The sequence below is a fragment of the Hyaena hyaena genome, unplaced genomic scaffold (assembly GCF_003009895.1).
Source record: "Hyaena hyaena isolate Hyena2069 unplaced genomic scaffold, ASM300989v1 scaffold_1181, whole genome shotgun sequence".
Lineage (NCBI taxonomy): Eukaryota > Metazoa > Chordata > Mammalia > Carnivora > Hyaenidae > Hyaena > Hyaena hyaena.
Window position 1 is genome coordinate 432,574 of NW_024081813.1, and position 26,979 is coordinate 459,552.

Here is a 26,979-nt window from a genome sequence, read left to right on the forward strand (position 1 = left end):
CTAGTACTGAAGAAACTTCTTCCTTAGAGTACCTTTCATCCATTGTCTAGAGCCCATTGTTTGGATATTGAAAGCTATGGCTTAGAAATAAAAATTTTGCTTTTCTACAATATCTACACTAAGTCCCACTATACACTTTCCAGATATCCCTTTATTTTGTAAAGACATAACCTTCAAAAGTAAAGAATTAAACTGTTGCCCATGCCCTTCATGTCCTTCTATTTGTTAAATACTTTATAGTTATTGGTAAGAACCACAAAGGACTATAGTACAGAAAAGCAGGTGGTTTATCAAATGAATTACTCAGAAACTACAAAAAGCAATTGATTTGGAAACAACTATTGCAAATAATTTTTCCACTAACAGTTTTACAACACACTGAAGAAAACATAGCCATACAGTTTTTAATCTGCATTACATACACTTATTCAAAACAAAATACAGGTTTCCTATGGAAAAAAAATTAAATTTATAAGGAAAGACTTTTGCAATCAAGTAATTTTCCTCCTTCTTGGCCTACATTATATTCTACTCAAATAAAACCAAAAAAAAGGAGCAATATTATTCACAATAATACCTACCAACAAAATTAAGTAAGCTTGAAGTCTCTCTTCTCTGGAAACATTTTAATTAGTATGACCACAAAATAATCCCACTAACAGGAAGTCAATTAATATCTCTAATCCTGTTAGTAATAATCAAGTATGATGAATATTTTAGGGCTATGAAGGATTAAGAGAGCCAAGAAAAGGCAATGACACAATAGTTTAATTTCACTCTACCTGCTTGCATAATATTTATCTAAGTTGGCTCTAGCAAATTAGATTAAATCTTAACAACTACAAATTCTCCTACTGTCCCTGAATCTCTCTAATGAAAAATCGCATATGGGGGGGGGGGGCCTGAGTGGCTCAGTCGGTTGAGCGTACGACTTCAGCTCAGGTCATGATCTCACGGTTGGTGGGTTCGAGCCCCACATCGGGCTCTGTGCTGACTGCCAGCTCAGAGCCTGGAGCTTTTTTCGGATTCTATGTCTCCCTCTCTCTCTGACCCTCCCCTGCTCACGCTGTCTCTCTCTCTCTCTCTCTCTCTCAGAAATAAATAAAACATTAAAAATTTTTTAATTAAAAATTAAAAAAAAAGAAAAATAGCATATGGTAATCCATTATTATTTAAAACTAAAATCTGATCCTGCCATTGAGATTTCTTCTGAATTTCAGAAGTAATAAAGCTAAACATCACCAGTCTGAATTCCTCTAAAATGCACCTCCCTTTCCCACAAAGCTTATTTGATTGTATCTGTGTTTTAGACCATCAGGGTTTACTCATAAAAATTCTTGCTATTTTTAGCTTTTTGTTAATCATCCACTAGTTTTCAGACTAGTAAAATGCCGGGAGCCGCACCAGCCTCTCTGGATGGCAGTCACAGCAAGGAAATGGCAGTGTTTGCACAGCTCCGGCCATGAGAAATGAAAACTGGTATCTCCTTCTGCTACTACTGGCTCATGTTGGATATAAGCCTGCTGGTATTGACCAGGCCTCACAATATTCCATATCAGACCCATATTCTGAATACAGATACCTCATAAGGAAAAGCATATTCCTGACTTTACAAAAGAGATTTTAGATGAAAGCTCTGTGGGTGATTGTCAAAAGGCTCTTCCTATGGGCCTTGCAGACCCAAGACTTAGATAATAAAGGGGGTTAAGAACACAAGAGTTACAATTGAGCCTGGCCCTGAGACAAAGAGCCTATTTTGGGGTTTGCTTGGGGTTTGCCTTTGTTTGGGCAGAACAAAGTTACTACATATATCTTTGCTAATTGGTGAAGCATAGCAGTCCCTTCCTCAAGGCCTACATTCCACAAACACCCTCCCTTACACTGGCAACTGGGATGAGAATAGATAAGAGTAGCTAAAACAGGGGCGCCTGGGTGGCTTAGTCGGTTATGTGGCCGGCTTTCGCTTAGGTCATGATCTCGCGGTTCGTGGGTTCGAGCCCTGCATCGGGCTCTGTGCTGACTGCCAGCTCAGAGCCTGGAGCCTGTTTCAGAGTCTGTGGCTCCCTCTCTCTCTGACCCTCCCCTGCTCACGCTCTCTCTCTCTCTCTCTCCTAGAAATAAATAAAACATTAAAAAATTTAAAAAAAAAAAGAGTAGCTAAAACATAAACCCAGGTGCAAAGACTGACACATTTAGGGCCCCCATGATAGTTTCCACAAACAAGCCAATTCAGAAACATTCATCCTCTTGAGAGCCAGACAGAATGACTCCTAGCTTATCTATATACAATTTAACTTATATGTTATCCTGTTTTTCACTAAGAACATTCTGTTATTCTGCAATTGATATCACAAAAGGCCTCCCATTGTAAGACATTCTTTTCTCTGACCTCCTGTTGTTGTTGAACTTTTAAATAAAGAAAGGCACCAAAACCGACAGGATAGAGATGCCTGCCTGGTGATCAGAAAGAATCTCGGGGCTCTCTGTCTCTCGCCAACACCGTCCATCCTTCAGGGACTCCTGGACCTGCCGGAGCCGGCCCAACCTCCAGCAGTAAAATATTTATTTTAGTAAAATAAAAGTTCTGGTTAAGGAATACATTTCCAACTTCATCCTTAAATTAAGAGACTGAACAGATCTGGAAACATATCTGGAAAATAATGACTGAAGAAAAGAGACAATAAGCAGAGAAGAGAGCTTTTTTTCTTTTTCTTTTCTTTCTTTCTTTTCTTTTCTTTTTTTTTTGAGAAAGAGAGTGAGAGTATGCATGTGCACAAGTGGAAAAGCAGGAGAGGGAGAACCTTAAAACAGACTCCATGCCCAGCACGGAGGCCAACATGGTCAGGGGGAGGGGCCTTCAACCTCAGCTCCATTTCACTATGTTGAGATCATGACCTGAGCTGAAATCAAGAGTTAACATTCTTAACCAGTTGAACCACCCAGGCGCCCCTGAGAATAGAGCATTTTTTTTCTTAAATAGTTTATTGCCAAGTTTGGTTTCCATATAACACCCAGTGCTCATCCCAACAAGTGCCCTCCTCCATGCCCATCACCCCCCTTCTCTCCCCCACCTTTATCAGCCCTCAGTTTGTTCTCAGCATTCAAGAGTCTCTCACAGTTTGCCTCCCTTCCTCTCCGCAACTATTTTTCCCCTTCTTCTCCTCCATGGTCCTCCGTTAAGTTCTTCCTAATCTACCTATACACGAAAACACATGGTATCTGTCCTTCTCTGCCTGACTTACTTTTGCTCAGCATAACACCCTCAAGTTCCATCCATGTTGCCACAAATGGCCAGATTTCATTCTTTCTCATTGCCATGCAGTATTCCATTGTATAGATAAACCACATTTTCTTGACGAGATTGGAGCATTTTTAACCCTTAAATGTCATCTGCTCCATTCTCAGTATACCTAATTTCGGGACAGGGCTAAAATACACCTCTGTCCCCTCTTCTTGATGTTTTAGCTTTGGGGGTTACCTCAATTTGTTTTGAAACTGCTACTGGGTCTTTGGTTCTTAGCAGTACGTTATTTTCTAAAGAATGACAGGAGTTGAGCATCTGACTTCAGCTCAGGTCAGGATTTCATGGTTCCTGAGTTCGAGCCCTGCATCAGATCCTCTGTCCCCCTTTCTCCCTGCTCCTCCCCATACTCATGCGCTCGCTCTCTCTCAAAAATGAATAAACATTAAAAAAGAATCACAGGGGTTTTGCACATGTAACAATTTCATTTGTCAGTTCTCAAAGCAATGTCAGAGAATGTAGTTTTCCCAACAATAACCTGCCTTGTCAAAATATGCAGTACTTCTATTTTCTGAAAAATATTCATAAAAACATCACAAAGATATCAACTGAAAAATAATTTACTACCACAAAGGAACACAATATTATTTTCTAATATTAATCTAATATCCTCTATATGCCAGGTATATCATTAGGCACCTTACAGCCTTCATCTCATTTAATTTTCACAATATGCATAGAAATAGGCACTTTCGCATTCTACCAATAAGGAAAATGAGACTAAGAGTAACTGGCTAAGGATCACTTGGATTGCATTAACATAAATGGTTTTAAAAATTTTACAAAATTGTTTGGAAAACTGAGAAAAGAGGGGAGATCTATTTGTCATCCTAGCATTATTATAATCATTTTTATTAGGCTTCAGTATGCTTTGTGCATTCACTGTTTTCATTATTTCATATTATTTCTTTGTTAGAGATTCCCAGAAGTAGATCAAGATATAGGGATCATTTTACCAAAGGCCATGCTTATTCATTTTTATCATGCTGCCTTCCTAAAATGACACCAGATGCAAAGACAAACAACGTTCCTTCTACCACAGAGGGATATAATTCATCAGAAAAATAAAACAAGTCATTTCAAAAGAAGTCTTTGTGGCCTAGCAAAGAGGAAACGGTTTGGAGTCAGACCTGGGGTGGAATCCCAGCTCAGTCTCTAGACCTGTGCTTCTTTGGGCAAGCTCCCAACATCTCTCTTGTTCAACATCAGTTTCCTCTTCCTTCATCTTTCTAAAGGGGTTAACACTCTACAGGGTTACTGTGAGGATTAAAGATAATGTATATAAACCACAGTGCCTGGCATGTAGAAGGCATTGAATAAATATTATAGAATAAGTCAATGTTCCAGTGAAAACACTGTTGTGGGTGTAAATAATCAGATAAGTAGGGGAGCATTACATTTAACAACACACAATCAGGAGGAACTTGAGGAGGAACTTGATTTTTAATTACACCATTTTAGGAAAGGTATCTTTTTAAAAAGAATATTTAGATTATAAGATTGGACATCACCCTACAATTTAAAGCCACATCTACTATGATGGATAGACCTGAGATTAAAATAATAATAATAATAATAATGTTTTCAAAAGGTGACAAAAAAAGTAAGTGTTCTTCAACAGAACACCTATATTTTTAAATTGTCTCTAACTAGTGTCACAGTAATCTTTTTTAAACGGGCTAAAACATCCTCAGTTACAGGGGGAGGAGTAAAAACTAAACCACCTTTACCATCCTATATTAATTCCTTGTTTACTGATGAGAAAATCCAACTTTAGGTTGTGAAATCTAAACAAACTGCAAGTGAAAGAACAGATTCCTGACTCTATATACACACAATTAATTGATTAATTAACTTGATGTTTATCAAGGGCCTTTTTGACATTGCTAGGTGTCAGGAAACAAAAATTAATTTAAAAGTGTCTGTATTCGGGGCGCCTGGGTGGCTTAGTCGGTTAAGCGTCCGACTTTCGCTTAGGGCATGAACTCGCGGTTCGTGGGTTCGAGCCCCGCGTCGGGCTCTGTGCTGACTGCCAGCTCAGAGCCTGGAGCCTGTTTCAGTCTGTGACTCCCTCTCTCTCTGACCCTCCCCTGCTCACGCTGTCTCTCTCTCCTAGAAATAAATAAAAAAATAAAAACAAAAAAACAAAAAAAACATTTAAAAGTGTCTGTATTCAATATGATCATAGTCTATGGGAAAGATTGATCTATGAACAATGATAATGTGAAGAACTGAATTCATCTCAATTCAGCTGGAGGGACCAGGAAAAGCTTGGTTGAAGAAGAAGATAATGTTTGAGCTAAGATTTGAAGAGTAGGAATCCTCAGGTGAATGAGGAGGCAGAGTGAGAGAAAAAAAAAATACTCCAGCAGAAGTCCATCAAATACAGACAGTTGCAAGAAAATACAGACACATCAAGGAAGGCAGATAATTCAATATGACTAGTACAGGGAGGAGTTTGGACTGTGATGAGCCTGGAACAAGCCAACCAGGGACAGGCTACAGAAGCCTTTTTATACTTTGCAAAATAGGCTTAAAAGGCTTCCAGATTTTCATGTTATCATCTCTGGCAACACTACGAAGGATGAGTTCAAAATGACCAGTTTAGTAAGGGTCTGAAAAGTGGGCATGATGGAGAGGAAGTTGGAATCTGATTCCTTTTTAAACTATTTTACAGAGATAAAATTTAAATAACATAAATCCACCATGTTTTAAAGCATAGAATTCTTGGCGATTCCTTTTTTAAAAAATCTATCTTCTGCTAGGCCCTTCTGCTTCTACTTCAGTGAAAGATTAAGTAAATAAATAGAATTTAACTGGTAGAAATAGTAGTTTTAAAAAATCTCCACTTTTTATTAAAAAAGAGTAAGTGGTTACTGTAGAAATTCAGACAATACGAATACATAAGGTAAAAAGTGAGAGTGTTCCTCTAATGAGCAATCCCAACTACCCAGAGACAGCCACTGTTAAGATTGTTGTGTGTCCTTACAAAGGTTTCTCTCTACATATGTATACACTTATATGTTTGTTGGTAGGGGGGTTTTACATAAAAGGCATCTAAAATATAAAGTATTGTCCTGCATCTTGTTATCCATATAAAAACAGCTTGGAATCCTCAAAAAAAAAAAAAAAAAAAAAAAAAGCCTGTTCACTTCACCATACACTTGAAAACTGTGTTTTTTATTTTATTTTCTGCCAACCTAATAAGTAATTCATTTTAACTTGCTGGCTTTTTTTTTTTAACCAAATAGTTCAAATATTCAGAAACAGGAAAAAAAACAGGTTCCTTTAAATTCAACTCAAGTTGACAAGCATCTGAGATGTTTAAATGATATTTTAAAACTGTGTGTACAGGTGTTGTGTACTAGAGGAAGCACAAAATGTACAGGAACTAGCCTAAGACTGGCTGACCTAGGATTTTAGTCCTTGTTCTGCAACAAGTAACTGTGTAAGCTTAGGACTCAGTTTCCCTCATCTATAAAATTAGAGAACATAAATAATTGTTAGTAATAATTGTTGAAATCTCTAAGAGCATATGGCTCTAAGCACAAATGCTTCACAACATAATGTTAAAATTCCTTTGCTTGCATTGCTCAACAGTAAGTAAAGAGTATTTTATCTCCTCTTCTCGCCAAAGCCAGTAAATCTCACAAAGAAGGAATCTTAGTTTTGTTCACTTATGCATACCAAGCTCCTACAACAGTACCTGGCATATTTGATATTGGTAAATGATTGCAAATGTTTTAAGAGCGTCCATCCCAGTAAATTGCTTTGAATCACTTATTTGGACAATGTCATAATCCTGGCATAATTTTAACTTTTCAGTTTAATTCTCACATTCCTGAAGCGAAAATGTTACAAACTTATAGCTCTTAGACGTCTAGAAAGGAGTTGCATCTACCGAAGCACAAAGTCTACCCCCAAACCTAAAGTTAAACTTCCCTCAGCACCTGACGGGGCCCATAACTCAAAAGTAGTGTCAAAACTCGCAGCTATGTACATGCACAGGCCTAAAGAAGCCAGGTTGTCATCTACCCCACCCCTCTCAGTCTCTACATCCCCAGAAGACAAGGAGTTACAATTTCTTATCTCGTGAACCCGATTAACTCTTAAAAACGGTGAAAATGGAGCCACCAAAAGACACAGAGCCAATGGGGGGGGGGGGAATGGGAAAGAGTACAGACCCTGTTAAGCCCCACTATTTGGGAAAAGCCCGTGTTGTCGCAAACAGCGTCCTCACCTCCTTCTTTCTTTGGGCAGAAGCTGAGGGAACCCCGTAACTGAGCAGCAGCGCCACCGCCATGTTCGCGGAGACACACCAAAGACACCAACGCGCTGCCATTTTTGCTCCTCTCCCTCTGAGAAGCGAAACTTTCCTCAGGCTTGGACTGAGTGTCGGGCGTGAGAACAGGCGAACCTGCCCCCTGTCCCTCCTCATTGGTCCATCTTAGCCCTGCTGGGTGACCCTTCACATTACGTCACGGCGCTCTACTGCTAAACGCCCGCTAAAAGACAGTTCACTTTTAATTGGTCTCTGTTAGCCAATAGAAAAAGGATAATCTGGTGGTTTTTCATTGGTCCGTTAAGGATGATTAACCACCCCTTTCATTTACGAAAATATGAGACGTTTCATGGATCTTCAGGGGCGCATGCGCAGTTGTGAAGCGTTGCGGGTTTTTCACCCCAGTCCAAAATGGTTTAAGATTGCTGAAACCGAGGCTTTCCTGCGCTCATTTAGAAGTCCTTGAAACCCACTTCGTTCGTGTAATAGTCCAGAAAAATTGGACCCAGCCACGTGATTGTTAGCTATCTTATTCCTTATTCTGCCTCTAAAGTTTTTCTAATCAAGATGAAAAAAGGAAAGGCAAGAAAGCAGAAGTATACTTAATATCGCCGAGGGAGGTTAAAAAAAAAATGAGCAAGAGCTTGTTGACTACTTTCTGTGTCCCAGGAGCTGTGCCTTGTGCTCTGAACAGAGGGAACATTAAAGTTATTTATTAAAGTTGATTTTTTCATGAAAATGTTAAAGTTAAAAGTTCTAATTTATTGCTTTAAAACACCAGCAAAGACTTAAGTTTCGGGTTATATACGCATGTCATCTTTTTTGTTATTATTTTGTTTGGGAGATGAGGGCGAAACTAAGGTTGTAAGGAAGTATTTCTGTCTTTTTAGTTTTTGTGTCATAGTCCGTGTCTTTAAACATCCAATTCCCCCTATCTAAAAAATAATAGGGGCGCCTGGGTGGCTTAGTCGGTTAAGCGTCCGACTTTCGCTTAGGTCATGATCTCGCGGTTCGTGGGTTCGAGCCCCGAGTCGGGCTCTGTGCTGACTGCCAGCTCAGAGCCTGGAGCCTGTTTCAGTCTGTGACTCCCTCTGTCTCTCTGACCCTCCCCTGCTCACGCTGTCTCTCTCTCTCTCTCCTAGAAATAAATAAAACATTTAAAAATAATAAAAAATAGTAAAAATTCTAAAGAAGTTTCCATTTATTTGGCCCAGTTCTGTTTATCATAGTAGGTTGTAAAACTGGGATGATTTAACTAGAGAAGAATAAAATACTCCAGAGGGAAAATACCAACAAAATAAAACCAGGTGCCTATAATTTGGATTTATTGTCATAGTGTGAAACATGATATGACTACTCTTTTAGGCCTTGCTGGGAAATACATGCACATACACACACAGAAAGAGAATTTCATTATGTTGGAGAGAGGAGGCTATGCATATAGAAAGGAAAATGGCTGGTTCTAAAGTGATGAGATGTGATCTAGAGATACGAAAAACATTTTTAAATGTTCATAGACATTTAATAAGAATAATACAAAATAAAAGTATACAGAGACAAGCTCTGTGATTCCATGTAAATGGTATTCTGGAAAAGACAAACTCAAAGTGACAGAGAATAGATCAGTGGCTATCTGGGCTTGGTGGTGTGGAGAAGGGTTGGCCACACAAGGAGGTTTTTGTGGTGATGGAACCGTTATATCTTTTATTGTTGGAGCGGTTACACTAGGCATTTGTCAAAACTCACAGACTGGCTCACCATAAAAGAATGAATTTTAGTGCATGTAAATTGAACAAGTAAAAATTAAGGTGAGTTTTTAAAGAACACAGGGAAATTTCATTTATCATGTTGGCAAAAATTCAGTACATGCCAATTTCGAGGCTGTAGGGAAACATGCACCTTCATATAATGCTGGTGGAAATGTAAAATAATAGATCTTTATAAGGTAATTTGACAATACCTAGCAAAATTACATATGCATTTATCCTCTGATTCAGCAATCCCACTTCTAGGAATCTACTCCAAAAATAAGAAAATATATGTCTACAAAGTTACTCATTTTAGCACTATTTATAACTGAAATATTCTCAAAACTACCCAAATGCTCAAATACAGGAGATTGAACATACTATGGTACATTGTTGGTTCACAAAATGGAAAAGAAAGAAGGAAGAGGAATGAAGCAGACCATTCCAGATTGGTAGGTTTTTAAAATTTTTTTCTTTCTTCCTTGAAGTATAGTTGAAATACAATGTTATATTAGTTTCAAGTGTACAACAAAGTGATTTGACAATTCTATACATTATGCAGTGCTCACCCCCATGAGTGTAGTCACCATCTGTCACCATATCATGTTACAGCAATATTATTGACTATATTTCCTATGCTGTACTTCTCATCTCCATGACTTACTTATTTTACAACTGGAAGGTTGTACCTCTTAATCCCCTTCACCTATTTCACCCATCCTCCCTCCCCCCCCCCACCGCAACCACCAGCTTGTATTTATGAGTCTGTTTCTTTTTTTTTTTTAATTTTTATTTATTTCTAGGAGAGAGAGAGAGACAGCGTGAGCAGGGGAGGGTCAGAGAGAGAGGGAGACACAGACTCCGAAACAGGCTCCAGGCTCTGAGCTGGCAGGCAGCACAGAGCCCGATGCGGGGCTCGAACCCACGAGCCGCGAGATCATGACCTAAGCGAAAGTCGGACGCCCAACCGACTAAGCCACCCAGGCCCCCCTTATGAGTCTGTTTCTGTTTTTCGTTTGTTCGTTTGTTTTGCTTGTTTTTTAGATTCCACATATAAGTGAAATCACATGGTATTTGCCTTTTTCTGCCTGACTTATTTTACTTAGTATATATCTTGTAGGTCCATTTGTGTTGTCACAAGTGGCAAGATTTCAGGGCATCTGAGTGGCTCACTTAGTTCAATGTCCAACTCTTGATTTCAGCTCAGGTCATGATTTCATGGTTTGTGGGACTGAGTCCCATGTTGGGCTTTGCACTTTTTCTCTCTCTCCCTTTTTCCTTCTGCCCCTCCCCTGCTGTCCCACTCTTTCTCTCCTACTCAAAATAAATAAACATTTAAAAAATGGCAAGATTTAATTCTTTTTATGGCTAAGTATTATTCCACTGTGTGTAACACATCTTCTTTATCCATTTATCTATCGATGGACACTTAAGTTGTGTGTTTTTTTTTAATTTTTATGTCTTTATTTTATTTTTAGAGACAGAGCGAGTGGGGGAGGGGCAGAGAGAGAGGGAAACACAGAATCCGAAGCAGGCTCCAGGCTCTGAGCTGTCAGTACAGAGCCAAACGCGGGGCTCAAATCCATGGACCCCGAGATCATGACCTGAGCTGAAGTCGGATGCTTAACCGACTGAGCCACCAAGGTGCCCCAGGTTGTGTTTTTAATAAGCAAAGGAACTTACTTGCAAGGCTTATCTTGGGCAGCTGCAAAATGAATAGAACTCCTACCCTGCCCACCAGATCTCAAAAGTTTATATAGAGCCCTTAACTGGTTTCAGTCGTGTATTCTGTTCAAGTGGTTTCAACAATAGCTTTACTCTCAGGCTATGTGTTGGAATAGCTCTCACTGTGGAGACAGTAAGCAGAATGTACATTCTAAGAATGGGGTTTGAGTGAGGAGTATCTGATTGTCTGCATCCAGCTCACAGGTCAACCAGCAGTCAGGTCCTCTCGATTACCTCCTCCAACATACATAAACAATGTGGAGTATTTCACAGTTATATAATTTTTAAAAAGGTACATGATATGGATTTTCAAGATCTAATGTTAAGTGAGAAAAACCCAAAGTACAAAGGAATATACATATTTGTTACATTTGTGTAAAAAGAGGAAATAAGAAAATATACACATATTTGCCCATTTTTGCAAAAGGAAATGCAGAAAATGTTAAACCAGAAACTAATGAAATTGATTATCTATAGGAAGTGGAAGAAATGGAGTGGAACAGTTATAGGAGGAGTATAGTTTTGACTTTCAGTAATGTGAATATTTCTAAAATAATCCAATTATAAAACCAAATCATTTGGGTTTTCAAGATGAAAAACTTTCTAAAGATGAATAGTGATGATGATTGCACAAAAATGCGAATGTACTTAATGCTACTAAACTGTACACTTAAAACCTGTTAAAGGTAAATACTATGCTATGTATATTTTACCACAACTTTAAAAATAAATTAGAGGAGTGCCTGACTGGCTTAGTTAGTTGAGCATGCAACTTGTGATCTTGGGGTTGTGAGTTTGAGACCCACATTGGGTGTAGAGCTTACTTTAAAAAAATAAATAATTTAAAAAATAAAATAAATTAGAAAAAATTTTAACAGTAAGAATGTGGGAAAACTTAAATTGAATACAAACAGAAAAAAGGGAGGTTGACACTATTTCAAATGTAAAACAACCACGCTATAATGGCCCCTGTGTGGCTCAGTTGGTTAAATATCCAACTTCAGCTCAGGTCATGATCTCATGGTTCATGAGTTCGAACCCTGCATTGAGCTCTGTGCTGACAGCTCAGAGCCCAGAGCCTGCTTCAGATTCTGGGTTTGCTTCTCTCATTTCCCCTCCTTCACTTGCACTCGGTCTCTCTCTCAAAGATAAACAAACATTTAAAGAATTAAAAAAAGAAAAACAAACATTTAAAGAATTAAAAAAAGAAAAACAACTACACTAGAGGATAAAAAACTAATCTGAATAACTTATGAACACAGGAGTTTGATTATATACCATTAGTCTAAAGAGAAAAAACTCTACAAGCAAATCATGAACTGTACTATGTAGGTTTGTTTTTCATAGTGATATGAGTATAGCAATTCTGAAAATATATTGTGTATAATGTAATATGTATAAACACTGATGTTATTGACAGCCAGGATTCTCACTATGGAAGAAGGGAGATACAAATATGAAAGGATGGAAACTAAAAAAGAACTTTTGGGGATTGGACTGTCATTGGAGGTATTAGTATAAATTTATCATTCATAATATGTATTCCTAGCTCTATTTGCTGAAAGGACTAGAAGCAATGACACTCCCATATCAATGAGTGTACTTGGTGCCAAATAATATGTTGCTAAATAACATCTCTAAAAAAATTAGGGCTCCATAGAGAAATGGCTGGCTCCAGTACTGTGGCAGGGAAAGGACAAGATGAACCTTGAACATCTTGTGTGAGAAAATAAACATGTGGTCAAAAAAATAATGTAATCATGTAAAAAATATATATAAAGCAGCTTGAAGGGAACCCTATTGTTCATTATTGGTTATTAAGATAAATCATGATAGTAATGGACTATAACTGTTGAATCCACAAATCCATACTGATAATGAACAAATAAAATGGAAGAGGGGATAAAATTCCTCCCTAAAGTAGAACACTCACTATAAAATATAGAATCAATGATGGGGCGCCTGGGTGGCTCAGTCGGTTGGGCGTCCGACTTTGGCACAGGTCATGATCTCACGGCTCTAGGGTGCTCTTGGGTTTGAGCCCTGCTTCAGGCTCTGTGCTGACAGCTAGTTCAGAGCCTGGAGCCTGCTTCCGATTCTGTATCTCTCTCTGACCCTCCCCTCCTCACACTGTCTCTCTCTGTCTCTCAAAAATAAATAAAACATTAAAAAAATTTTTTAAAAAAGAAGCAATGATAGCGTTAGAAAATCACCACTTGAAACTTTCACGCTAATAATTTATTTAGGCAAAATCATTAATGGATACAATAACTAGTGGGTGAGATTTTGATGAAGAATAGGATATTCCTAAGGTCTCAATGTATTCTTCACATTACTTATTTATTACAAAGAATTAAAAAAAAACAATAACTTTAGTGTAGGAACTTGGAAGCCACTCTTTGGACCAAATTATTAAAGTCGACAATAATGAGACAATTATGGGACATTGTATGCCTCCTGATAAGATGCCCTAAGAAGACACATCTACTATGTAATATTCCTGCCAGAAGTGCATAAATTGAATTTAATCATGAGTAAACATCAAGCACACACAATTTGTGGGAACTTTTACAAAATAACTGGCCTATACCCTTAAAAAATATTACAGAGCACAGTGTTGTGGAGTCAGAAGGTCCATTACCAGTTCTTCTACTTACAATTGACTAATCTTGATCTTCTACTGGTCATTTAAGGATTATGCACCTCACTTTCTTCATATGTAAAATTGAGAGAATAAAGGTTACTGGTAGTGAGAAAAAAATTAATGCCACAAAAGACAAAGAGGAACTATTCAATTTTATTTTTTAATTTTTAATGTTTACTTATTTTTGAGAGGCAGAGCACAAGCAGGGGAGGGGCAGAGAGAGAGACACACACACAGAATCAGAAGCAGGCTCCAGGCTCTGAGCGTTCAGCACAGAGCCAGATGCAGAGTTCAAACCCACAAGATGTGAGATCAAGACCTGAGCTGAAGTCAGACACTCAACCGACTTGAGCCACCCAGGCGCCCCAGAACTATTCACTTTTAGAGGGAACTGAAGACACACAACAATTAAATTCAATATGGGGATCTGGATTGAATTTTGGATACAGACACTAAAACAATTGGTGAATTGGAATATGAGCTGTATTGTATCAATATTTAAAATTTCTTAATTTGATAACTGTACTATGGTTATGTAAGAGAATATCTTACTCTTAGGAAATGAACCCTAAATATTAACAGGTAAAAGTACAGGATGTATGCAAGTTACTCTCAAATGGTTCCAATCTGCCCCCTATATATACATATATATATGTATATATATACATATGTACATCTATATATACATACATCTATATATGTATATATATATAGAAAGAGAGCGAACACCTGTGGCAAAATATTATCCAAGTGGTGTACCTTGGCAACCTTGGCAATAGTGTTCTAGGAGTTCTCCCCTCACCACATATTTCATATTTTATTATGAAAATATCCAAACATACAGAAAATGTGAAAGAACTGTACTCTGAACACTCACTATCAAGATTCTATAATCAATTATGACGTATTTATCCACATATTACTAGTTTTTTTCTATTCTTGCAACTTTTCTCTAAATCTGAAATCATTTCAAAATTAAAAGTTAAACAAACTAGTAGGTAGTAATAGGAGACCAAAAAACTAGAGAAATGAATAAGTTAGGGGGATTCAAACGAACTGCTAGTGTGGAGCGAGATACAGGCTCAAGGCCTCTGAAACACTATCTAGAAGCTAGTGTCTTTGATGACTCAGCCTAAAATCACTGTTTTAGCTCTCCTCCGTGGAGCTCTAAACCTGGTTCCAAGGAGGGGACAGGGGAGGATTCTCTAATTCTTCACTAAATACCATAGTACACCACTCACAAAGCGTGAAACTACATTTCCCAAAAAGCCTTTTTCCTTCCTGTCTGTAAAGAGAATTACAATTTCTATTGGGTTTTTTTTTTAAGATCTCGCGAGATTTCATTAAATCTCATTAAGGAGTCCTGCAGAAAGCCATTTTGTTTTTCAGGGCTCTTTGCAAGGGGACTTGGCCCCCAGGTTTTAGGAAGTCAGCAGCTAGAGTTGCACTGTTCTGTCTTCAGCTTCAGGATGTTTCCGATGGCCAGAAACGCTCTAAGTCGTCTGCGAGGTAAGCAAAAATTGTGAACAAATTCCAACTGCTTTTAATCCATTTTGCCTCGTGGTTTCTCGTGCCCTTTCTCTCCTGCATCCCGACTTTCTAATGCTAAATGCGCAGTCTTCCACCTCGCCCCAAGTAATTGGAAAGCTGAGTTTAGCATTGATTTAATCACGCAGAGTTTCTGATTTGGTTCCTAGCTCACTCTTTGTTACCAGAGTCAAAGCAGCCCCTGTTTTTTTGTTTTTGTTTTTGTTTTTTGTTATTCAATTAAACACAATTTTAGGGAAGAAGGCCCTTGGTGGATACTAATCCAAGTAATCCTTCAGTAATTTAGTAAGTTTTAGCTTTGAGGATGCATTTACCCTGAAAGAGAAGAACCTCCTCTCCCAGTTCCTGTAACTGTGGAAGGAAATTGTAAATTTAGCTCCTCCTCATGGTTTCATTGCAAGGAGAACCTAAATGGTGGCCCTGCAGCTTTTATGTAGTTCGTGGGTTAGTAGATGAATATTAGCTTATTCTAAAGCAATTGTAATTTTTTTTCTTGTCTGAAAGTTAGGCAGGTACAGGAAGCTTTGAGACCAGCCTTACGTATTGAGAATGTATTACATTGGGGAGTGAAAATTCATTTCCGTATTTGATTTGCAGTGAAGGTGACCTTGACTAATGTGAGCATTTGTTTTAGGTTGAAAGTGACTTTAAGCAATTACCGTATTGCTTTTTGAGCCATCTTTTTATTTTCAGTTTATAGAGTCTTTTAGGAGTATTAGTAGATTGTGTTCTAAACACTGAAGCAGCTTTGACAACCAAAAGAATAGTTGCCCAACTGGCTTTCAGTATTCCAAAAGCCATGTCTGTTATCCCTTTCACTTTGGGCAAATGATTTTTCTGGACCTCATATTCCTCCTTTGTAAAATAGGGTGTTAACATATAATTCTACTTAACTCCATTGTTGAGGATTATATGAGATTACCAATAGGTGGTAACTAAGCCATTTCTTGTTTCAGAGGAGAGGTCTAAAGAAATCCACTTGGGTTACCTGAATGTTGAAGTCATGAGGTGTTGCAGAATTGTTTGGTAATTTTAATTTATTTGCCCTTTGAGCTGGTATGGCCTTGTACCTCAAGAAAGGGAATTTTTTGTTTTTTTTTTTTCCAATGCGGAATTCACACACTCACTTTTTAACTGCTCTAGAACAAAATATATAGTGACACGTTTGTAAATTTGCTCATCTCAAGTGTATCTAAAGGTGAACAAGAAAACCTGTAAGGCAGTTTAAGAGGAGAAATCATTAATGGTCAAATAACTATCCTTAGATAACCCATTGTACTACACAGAAGCTATTATATTCTTAAATGCTAGAGAATGGGCAACAATTATATAAGTACCATTTGGGGCTCTAAAACAGTAAGGACCTGTTACTTAGGAATAAAAAAAAATCCAGAAATAAGCGTTTACCAGTCTCAGCTCTTTGCCAAACTCTTAAGTGCCTCCAGAGGCAATTTGAAAACTCATTCTAATAAAATAGTAAAGCAAAGTTTTAATGTCATTCTGGTCAAAAACCTTTGCCTCTACCAATGATCCTTTCTAGTTTTATCCCCCATTACTTGTCTGTATACCTTGTCCTTCAACCAAACATACTTTTTACACATTTTTTCTCTTTTTTAATGTTTGTTTATTCTTGAGAGAAAAAGAGGAGAACTCATGCACATGCATTAGTTGGGGAGGGGCAGAGGGAAGGAGACAGAATCTGAAGCAGGCTCTAAGCTCTGAGCTGTCAGCACAGAGCCTGATGCGAGTCTGGAACCCAGGAACTGTGAGATCATGACCAGAGCTGAAGTTGGACGCTTAACTGACTGAGCCACCCAGGCACAGCCATAATTTTTTTTTTTTCTTAAGTATCCTGGGCTTTTCTTTGTTTGCCTTTTTTCAGATTACCCTTTCCTACATCTGTATAACAAAATCCTACCTGCTGTTCAAACTGCTTAGCTAATATTCTACTTCCTTGTAGTACAGTGATTTGTGTATATATGTCCCATATCCTCCTCTAAACTGGAGGTTACTTGAGGACAGGATCTGTGTTTTACACATTTTCGTATACCCCATTTCTTTTAGCAAGGTATTCATTAGTAGTTTTTGAAAAAAAATCAAGATTATTTTAGTTTTTTTTCTTTTTGGAATTTTAAGGTCATAAGCATTTAGTGTGCTTTAATTAGAAATTCATTTTGAGGGGTACCTGGGTGGCTCAGTCGGTTAAGCGTCCGACTTAGGCTCAGGTTATGATCTCACAGTTGGTGGGTTCGAGCCCTGTGTCAGGCTGTGCCAGCTCAGAGCCTGGAGCCTGTTTTAGATTCTGTATCTCCCTCTCTGACCCTCCCCTGTTCACGCTCTCTCTTCTCTCTCTCTCTCTCTCTCTCTCTCTCTCTCAGAAATAAATAAAACATTAAAAAAAAAGTTCATTTTGAGTTTATTTTTTATGTTGTAAGTTGTTGAGCACTGCAGGGTAAACTCTAGTGAAAATGTAAGTCATTCAAGTTAATGGATAAGAGCCAAGTTCCAGAGGTTTGTAGTGAATGTTACTGATACCACCTGTCCTTTTTATCCCCCAAGATTTTATTTTAATTTTTAAATGTTTGTTTATTTTTGAGAGAGAGAGAGAAAGTGGGGTAGGGGCAGAGAGAGAGAGAGGGAAAGAATTCTAAGCAGGCTCCAAGCCCTATGGGGCTTGAACTCACAAACCTCAAGATCATGATCTGAGGCGAAATCAAGAGTTGGTTGCTCAGTCAACTGAGTACCCCAGTTACACCCTGTCCCCCAAGATTTTATTATGAAAAATTTTCAGACATACAGAAAATGGAAGAATTCTATGATGAACACACACAAATTACAAATCAATGCAAATTAATTATTGATACAATTAATGTTAATAGATACAATTAATATTTTGATATATTTGTTTTATCACATATCTCTTTTTTGAATGTACATTTGTTTTTGAAAGAGAGCGTGAGCAGGGGAGGGGCAAAGAGAGAGGGAGACAGAGGATCCAAAGCAGGCGAACTCCTAAACTGTGAGATCATGACCTGAGCTGAAGTTGGATGATTAACCATCTGGGCCACTCAGCCACCCCTGTTTTCTCACATATCTATACATCTGTCATTTTATCTTATTTTTGATGCATTTTAAAGTACACTACTTTTTGTTTAGCTACAATATGTTTTAACATTTTATTGACCTGCTTCATACTATAAAGTTAACTTTTCTTTCCTGATTGGCAATATGAATTACATGTTCTCTTTTCCTTATAATTGATAGATACGCTTCGGTGTTTCTTTTTTTTCCTTTAAGTTCAAAGCATTCAGCAAACAATGGCAAGGCAGAGTCATCAGAAACGGACACCTGATTTCCATGACAAATATGGTAATGCTGTATTAGCTAGTGGAGCCACTTTCTGTGTTGCTGTATGGGCTTATGTAAGTACTGTTGATTGATAATTTTCTATATTAGATGATTTTCATTCCTATTTAGTTCATGTATTCAAAATGTTTTCACATAATAGGATACATTTCTAGTTCAGAGGGATTTCAGAGATGTTACTTGTAGAAAGAATTTTTTTAATGTTTATTCATTTTCTTGAGAGAGACAGAACACAAATGGGGGAGGGGCAGAGACAGAGAGGGAGACACAGAATCCGAAACAGGCTCCAGGCTCTGAGCCTTCAGCACAGAGCCCGATGCAGGGCTTGAACTTGGGAATGGTGACATCATGACCTGAGTCGAAGTTGGACCCTCAACTGACTGAGCCACCTAGGCACCCCAACTTCAGAGATTTTCTAATGTAATTACTCACCCAGTGCAGGAATTTCTTTCATAGCATTAGGGATTCATATTTTACCCATAATTTTCATGCCACAGAAATTCATGTATTACCATTGGATAATAGAAATTTGCCATCATATCTCCTGGATCTTCTCTTTCAGATTAAACATCTTTAGTTTTGTTAATCACTTTTTGTTACTTGGTTTCCAGGGTTTTCACCATCTTGGGTCAATTTCCTTTACTTAATCAGTTTTTCTTCTAAAATTCTGCCCTCAGAAGAGCACTTTTGATGGATGAGATGTAAAAGTGAATTACTTTCACTATTTTAGTTTTTACATCTTACATGTAATAATCTGTTTACCTGTTAATACATTTGCTGGTTACAAGTAGGATAAATATATAAGTTCCTAAAAGATATGTATCAACCCAGGGCACCTGGGTAGCTCAGTCAGTTAAGCATCTAACTTCAGCTCAGGTCATGATCTCATGGTTCATGGGTTCGAGCCCCATGTCGGGCTCTGTGCTGACAGCTCAGAGCCTGGAGACTGTCTTTGGATTCTGTGTCTCCGTCTCTCTCTGACCCTCCCATGCTCATGCTGTCTCTATCTCTCTCTCAGAAATAGATAAAACATTTAAAAAAATAAAAAAAAAAGATATGTATCAACCCTTAACCTTAATAAACAAAGATATTTATTAATGGGGTTTTTTCATTCTTGTTTTAACCTTCCTTAAATATACTATTAAAATAGATGTGTCTAAGTAGAAGAGTAAATAGATGTTGAACAAATGTGTGATCAGGGGCACTTTTGGAGTGGTGTTCCTTGATGAAAGGATATTACAAAAGTGCTCTTTGGCAGTATTTAGGTAGTTGTGGTTGAGTGAAGCAGTGCTTTGAGGAGATACTATAGAAATGTGAAGTAAAAATTTGAGTTAATGAAATTAAAAATTCAATTGCGCAGTCATATTAGCCACATTTCAATTGCTCAATAACCATATGTGGCTATTGTGTTGGACAACAATCTAGAACATTTCTTTCATCTCTGGGAGTTCTATTGAAGAGTATTGCTCTAGAGAATTAGGACAGCAATTAGATTTGGCCTACATAGAGGTATATATAGAGATATATAGATATATATAGAGAGAGATAATATAGATATATATATAGAGAGAGAGAGATACAGAGATATATATGGCCTACATAGAGCTGTATATCCCAGCTCTGTGTGTTTTTAACCTATAGAGCAGAATATCTTTGTCACTTCTAAGAAATGGTTTCCAAGGGAGAGTGGACTCTGGTTTAAACTTTTATAACTGATAGCATTTTAATTCTTACAGACAGCAACACAAATTGGAATAGAATGGAACCTGTCTCCTGTTGGCAGAGTCACCCCAAAGGAATGGAGAGATCAGTAATCATCCCAGCTGGTGTAATAATGAATTGTTTCAAAACCAACTCATAATTGATGCCAAGTAAAAGCACTGAGCACCCATTAAAATATGGCCTGATTGAAGAAATAAAGTATATTTGAAGCCTTTGTTGTCATTTTGTTGTTTCTTTTGTAATGAAACCAAGCTTGATCCCTTTTCACTTATTTAACCTTTGTGTTACTATTAAGGGCAGATGCTTTACAATTTCGTAAATAATTTTTCTTTATGAGGTGGTATGAAAGTAAAATTTGGCTATCACCTGGAAGTCAGCTTTACAGTAGGCTTCTGGTTCATGAATAAGTGATCTCAGAGTTACTTTAAGTCATCTTTGAGTGCCCAGATACTGATTATGCCTACTACTTTCTACCTCTAATTTATGCATATTTTTGGAATTGGAATTAAGTCCTTTTTACTCCTGCCAAGAGAACTTGGGATGTCACCAGACCCAAGGGAAGAGTGGTCCTATCAAATGAATTCCTAGGCTGTCTGAAGATTAGCTAGCTCCTTGGCTCCATTGGCACATTTCATCCTAGACCTTTGGATCTTTCATTGTATTTATTTAGGATGTTTATGATGCTATTAAAGGATTTGTCAATACAGTTTATTGTCACTTAACCAACTACTATTGGTGACCTCTGCTGTAGGCATCCTATAATTACACCAAGTTTTGATGCGTGTGTTATCCTGAATTCAGTATGACTTTGGACTTTATGTGTAAGATGCTAACTGAAGAAAACATTTGTAATGTTTGAGCACATGGGTGCTTCATTAATTCCTTGGCTGAAGGCATTAAAAAGTCTCATGTTTGTTGATAGTGCTCAAATAAGCAGAAAATGGAATTTCAGTGGAGTAATCTATGTTAGCTAAACTAGAGATTCCTAAATTCAGTTACCTAAAATAACTTATCAGGTAAGAGGCTTTTAGGAATTGCTGAATTTACCTGATGTACATAAGGATGTATGTGTAACCCAACATTATAAAAGTTTTTACCTGCTGTATGAAATACTTGAATGTTCTCATGGCAAAATGCACCAAAGGCAGTAAGTAATTTCATTTTTTGAATAGGAAAAATAAGTTGAATATCTTTGCAAACTATGTTGCAGGTTAGTAACTAAAAGTGCCAATATTTGATAAAAATTTATATGTTTAGAAAAAATGTTAAAATAGGACTAGTGTTCAAATGCATGTAGCCCTGGGGCACCTGGGTGGCTTAGTCGGTTAAGCGTCCGGCTTTCGCTTAGGGCATGATCTCGCGGTAGTGGGTTCGAGCCCCGCGTCGGGCTCTGCTGACTGCCAGCTCAGAGCCTGGAGCCTATTTCAGAATCTGTGTCTCCCTCTCTCTCTGACCCTCCCCTGCTCACACTGTCTCTCTCTCTCTCCTAGAAATAAAAATATTTAAAAAACAACAACAAAAAAACAATTGCATGTAGCCCTGAGATGTGATGAAGTAAAATAAACATGTCTTTAAGGAAGCTTTAACTTTCTATTAGATTATTTACCTCTTCATTACTGAATTTTTATTGAGGATTACTAACGACTACAGGTAATTTTCAATTTGATTTGTGCCACTTCATCAGGTAAGTGTCAGCTGTTCTTATAGGCAAAAAATGACATTTAAAAATGTCTACTTGTCCATTTGGCAACATCTATGTTGCTTTGTGTGATAAAATGTGGCATTTTTGAACAGACTTTTAAAACTTTATTTTGTACGTAATCTTGTCCTGATAATTCTAAAACTACCATGGCCATGTCACCTGGGTGGCTCAGTTGGTTGAACGTCTGATTAAGGCTCAGGTCATGATCTTAACAGTTTGTGGGTGAGCTCATGTCAGGCTCTGTCCTGACAGCTCAGAGCCTGGAGCCTGGTTCACATTCTGTGTCTCCGTCTCTCTCTGCCGCTCCCCTGCTCACGATTTCTTTCTTTTTTTTTTCTCCCTCAAAATTAAATAAAAAATAATATAAAACAAAACTACCATGGCTGGTACCAGAAATGAAGCAGAAGTCTAAATTAGTTTGTGTCATCACAGTGTTCTGATCTTGCAGCATCTCTAGTGTACCCAAAGGTGTATCCACTCACAAACACACTCAATTTACCGAAAAACATCACTGAAAGTTTTGATAATATCTAGTTGGAAGGTTGTCAAATTAGTCTTCCTATCAAAAGGCTGTACATCTGAATAATTTAGGTAAGTAACTCTAGAAGCATTACCAATCCTTGAAATGTTTTTTTGTTGAAGGCCAGGAAGTGTTTTTTAAATTAGGGTGAATATCAATGAATTCCATTAATTTGGCCTTAAATCATGTTATCAAGTGTTTTCTGTTCTTTTAAATTAGAACTACGTACAGTGGTAATTGTGGAGGGACAGATTTGAATTCTTCCCCTTGTGACTATAGGAAATCTTAATACTACTTTATAAGCATTTGGGGGCATCTACTATCTGCTTACCACCAGAAAACCTGATTACTTCCTGAAGACATTCTATTTGAAAGCTCAGTATACTAATTGTAAAAGAACGGTGGTATGCTTGTGCACTGATAAGGGGGTTTAGGGATAATGCATTTAGAGATGTGAGGTGTTTTAGAGTAAGGGAAAGGCTCAGTCGCTAAGGATGTAGATGGTAAAGAGAGTTGCAGCTCATAACGATAAACTTTACATAAAAAGTAGCTGGTAAATTTGATACTCTGATAAAGCTTTATGATTTCTGCCCTTTAGTGAATTTCTGTGAAAGCTGAACACAAGTGTTAATATTGTAGTTACAAACCAATGTTTGGGAGCGCACTTAAAAGCTTAATTTATGTGATGTGATTTTTAAGATCTTAAATTTGGGGTTGAATTTATGACTTAAGGTTGTGCACACTGACAGTTACAACTTAATGGCTGAGAAGGTTAGGAATCTTGAAGATAATTTTTAAAGTTTATATATTTTTGAGAGAGAGAGAAGGAGCAGGGTGTGGCAGAGAGAAAGGGAGGCAGAATGTGAAGCAGGCTCCAGGCTCCCAGCTGTCAGCACAAAGCCTGATGTGGGGCTCTCGAACCTATGAACTGTGAGATCATGACCTGAGCTGAAGTTGGAGACTTAACTGACTGAGCCATCCAGGCACCCCCAAAGATAATTTTTTAATGTATGAGTATACAGGGGAGAAGGAATAATCCTTTCTGAAATACTTGGTCGTAGGCCTAAAATTTAAATCTTGACCGATTTTAAGTGTGGCCTGTTAAGGCTTAATAGGAGTTTGGCAACAGGTGGTTTGGAAATTAGTTTATCAACATTTAAATATGCTTAGTGTGTGCCACTTTCCTAAGACTTGCAAATATTAATTTAATATGTATACCTTTTGTACTATTATGAGTTTGGCAACATTATTAGACTTGATACTTTTATGGGAACTGGGTTTTTTTAATGTTTAATTCTGAGAGAGTGCAAGTGGGGGAGAAGCAGAAGGAGAAGGGGACAGAGGATCCCAAGCAGGCTCTGCACTGACAGCAGAGAATCTGATGTGGGGCTATATAATTTCCCTCTACATCTTATGACATTCAATGAAAGGAAATACGAAAAGACCATATCTCACTTTGAATTTAGTGAGAAGGAGCCTGTCCCTCTTAATGTTCATAGTTTTAAAAATCCTAGGATTTTGCCATTTTTTAAATGTCAAAATGGGCAAACAGGATTAAAAGAATATATTTTTCTCAAATTCTCTTTGTATTGCTTATTTATTGCATTGTCTTGCTACATTTTATGCATCTCTTTTCTTTCTGAACTCATGGTGACAGTCTAATATTTTTACATCCGTGGAATCCTTTAGGTTTTTAAGAAGATCGGCAAGTGAATGGATAAATAGGCAAGTGGTTCAAAGCTTTAGGTTGGTGATATGAAGGAAGTGTGAGGGGCGATGCTTGCCCCAACTCCAATGCACTCACACATAAAGATTATGAATTGGAAAGCATGAATAAAAAGTCAAAATCTTTTGAGATTGTTTTTGAATGGAGGGACGAATCCAAGTTCCTAGTTCTGGCATTTGCATCCGGAGTTAGGCTACACAGTCTAACAGCAGCACGTTAATTTCATGCTAGGACAGGCTGACCTATGTACAAGATGATTACCAGGAGGTCTATGGTACTTTCTGGCGGGAGGTTAGGAAACCACACATGACACAGGTTTTGGTGGGGTTTTGTTTTGTTTTTGGTGATGGAACGGGGGAGGCGGGCTCTCTGCCACACCAAAGATTTCAGCCCGAGGCTGAGTGTGAGGCCCCGGGCAGTAGGGGGCGGGAGAAGCTTGACTCTAGGGCTCACGTTCCCCTTGACGTGACACGTCCTTCTCTCCGCATCTCAGGCCCTGCTTCCGGCCTGGGCGTCACCCGGAAGTGGGGGGAGTGAGGAAGGGAAGGGTAAAGGCCGCAGGCCCGGGCGGCGGTGGGTGGAGGAACTGAAGCCCAGTGAGTGCCGCCGCAGGCCCCTCCCCCCGCCGCCCTCCCCCACCCCGGACGCCGCCACTGCTGTTTCTTCTCCGGGAGCCTGCGTGTGGGTTTGTCGCTGCCACGGGCTGCGTAGCTCCCGACGTTTAACCAGAGGAAAGAAAAAACAGGTAAGTCCTATATTGGCTTCCCGTCGTCCCCTTCTACTGGAGAGGTGTTCTGTACTGTCAGTCTGTACTACTGAGTGTAGCGAGGGTTATTTTAATCTGGGGCAATCTCCAAACTCTCACTTCTTCACAACTCAGGTATTTACCTCACTCATGGTGTGCCCCCCCACCCCCACCGCAACAGGGCATAATGGAGGGGAGATTGGGTACTGACCCGTGTCACTTTCCTTGTACCCTCTTGGGGAAGTGTTCTGATCATCCAGTGGCCTGCGTTACCTAACCAATTGAAGGTGCGAGAAGGTCTGTGCCTGGTATGGAAGTCACATGTATTGATGACCATTATTAATGAAATAATGTAAAAAAATTATTTTGTTTCTTGTCTCGCCCTGGGAGCATAAGCTAAACTGAGAGAACATTTTGTTCCCATTTCATTTTGTTCATTCTGCCCGCTTCCCAGTAAAGTTATTCTCCATCCGTGTCACACCATGTGGCATCTTTGACACTTTTGTTGTAGACGTTGAGGTTATCCTAAGCACCAACAACTCTTATTGCTTCACAAACTCGTATTTTTAGCATCTGATCTTTGTTTTAGAGTCTTTCCATCTACAGCAATAGTTTTGTATTGAGTCTTAATGTGTGGAGGACATTGAATTGGGTGATATTGAGGTGTGGGGGTGGTATGGAGTATAGGCAAGAAATAGGACAGAGTCCCTGGCCTCAAATGAGTTTGCAGTCAAGTTAGTTGAGTTCAGTTATGAAGACATTGGGTTCTACCAGCCACACTGGTTGAATCATTTAGATTGCTTATCTCATCCTCTTATTTTTTAAAAATCTTTTTAAAATCTCATCCTTTAAAAGGATATTTTGAACTGAGATTTTATTTTTAAAACATTCTTGTGTTTACATTCATGACATGAGAGGGTTTTTTGGTACTAGAGGGTCTCACAGTGTAGTCGGAAAGACAGGTACATCCTTTTAATTTAATCTCAGTAACATTGTACATTAGAACGAGAAAGTGTTATGTGAGTGCAGGGAAGGGAACATTTGAGATGGGCCTTGAAAATGGATAGGATTTAACTTTGCAGGAATGGAGGTAGGGGAGGGCAGCCCAGGTAGAAGAAAAAATATGAGCCAAGTCTTAGGGGGCTAGAAAGATGCAAAACATCCAACAACACACTGTACATCAACATCCCTATTTCTAATATAGCCACATCCTCTAAGATATTACTGTTAAAGGAAAAAAAATATAGGGGCGCCTGGGTGGCTCAGTCAGTTAAGCATCCGACTTCAGCTCAGGTCATGATCTTTAGGTTTGTGGGTTCTAGCCCCGCATGGGGCTCTGTGCTGACAGCTCAGAGCCTGGAGTCTCCCTCGGATTCTGTCTTCCTCTCTCTCTGCCTCTCCCATGCTCATGCTCTGTCTCTGTCTCTCAGTAATAAATAAGAATGTTAAAAAAATTTAAGGAAAAAAATATAGGCTCTAAAACTGGTAAGCTTAAACCATATCCAGCTACCTTCCAGCCAATAAAGAAGCTTATATATAGAAAAAATACATGAAATGACAAAAGCATTGTGAATGTATGAGATTTAAGTCTCAACTCAAATTTAAGAGAAAAAAGTAAAGTTTTCTGTATATTTTTATTTAAGTTTTAATTTTAAATTTAGTTAACATATAGTATGTTAGTTTCAGGTGTACAATATAGTGATTCAACACTTCCATACATCACCCAGTGCTCATGACAAGTGCACTCCTTACCCATCACCTATTTAACCCGTGCCCCCAACCTACCTCCACTTTGGTAACCATTAGTTTGTTCTCTATGGTTGAGTCTGTTTCTTGGGTGCCTGGGTGGCTCAGTCGATTAAGCTCTCCGGTCATGATCTCACAGTTCATGAATTTGAGCTCCACATTAGGCTCTGCACTGACAGTGAGAAGCCAGCTTGGTATTTTCTC

General features: G+C 38.4%; 2 protein-coding genes across 2 annotated transcripts in view; one reads left to right on the top strand and one right to left on the bottom strand.

Moving 5' to 3' along the window:
* Positions 1 to 7,691, bottom strand: part of MAGT1 (magnesium transporter 1) — a 55,943-nt gene extending 48,252 nt beyond the window's left edge. The window contains exon 1 of the mRNA XM_039222727.1: positions 7,542 to 7,691. Coding sequence (XP_039078658.1) covers positions 7,542 to 7,643 — 102 coding nt within the window. The 5' untranslated portion in view covers positions 7,644 to 7,691. The remainder of the gene's footprint in view (positions 1 to 7,541) is intronic.
* A 7,368-nt stretch (positions 7,692 to 15,059) lies between these two features.
* LOC120224488 (cytochrome c oxidase subunit 7B, mitochondrial) lies at positions 15,060 to 20,551 on the top strand. The gene is made up of 3 exons (XM_039222719.1): positions 15,060 to 15,209; positions 18,546 to 18,670; positions 20,351 to 20,551. Exons 1-3 carry the CDS (start codon positions 15,170 to 15,172, stop codon positions 20,426 to 20,428), a joined length of 243 nt encoding a protein of 80 aa, XP_039078650.1. The 5' UTR covers positions 15,060 to 15,169; the 3' UTR covers positions 20,429 to 20,551.
* Positions 20,552 to 26,979: the final 6,428 nt, after the last annotated feature.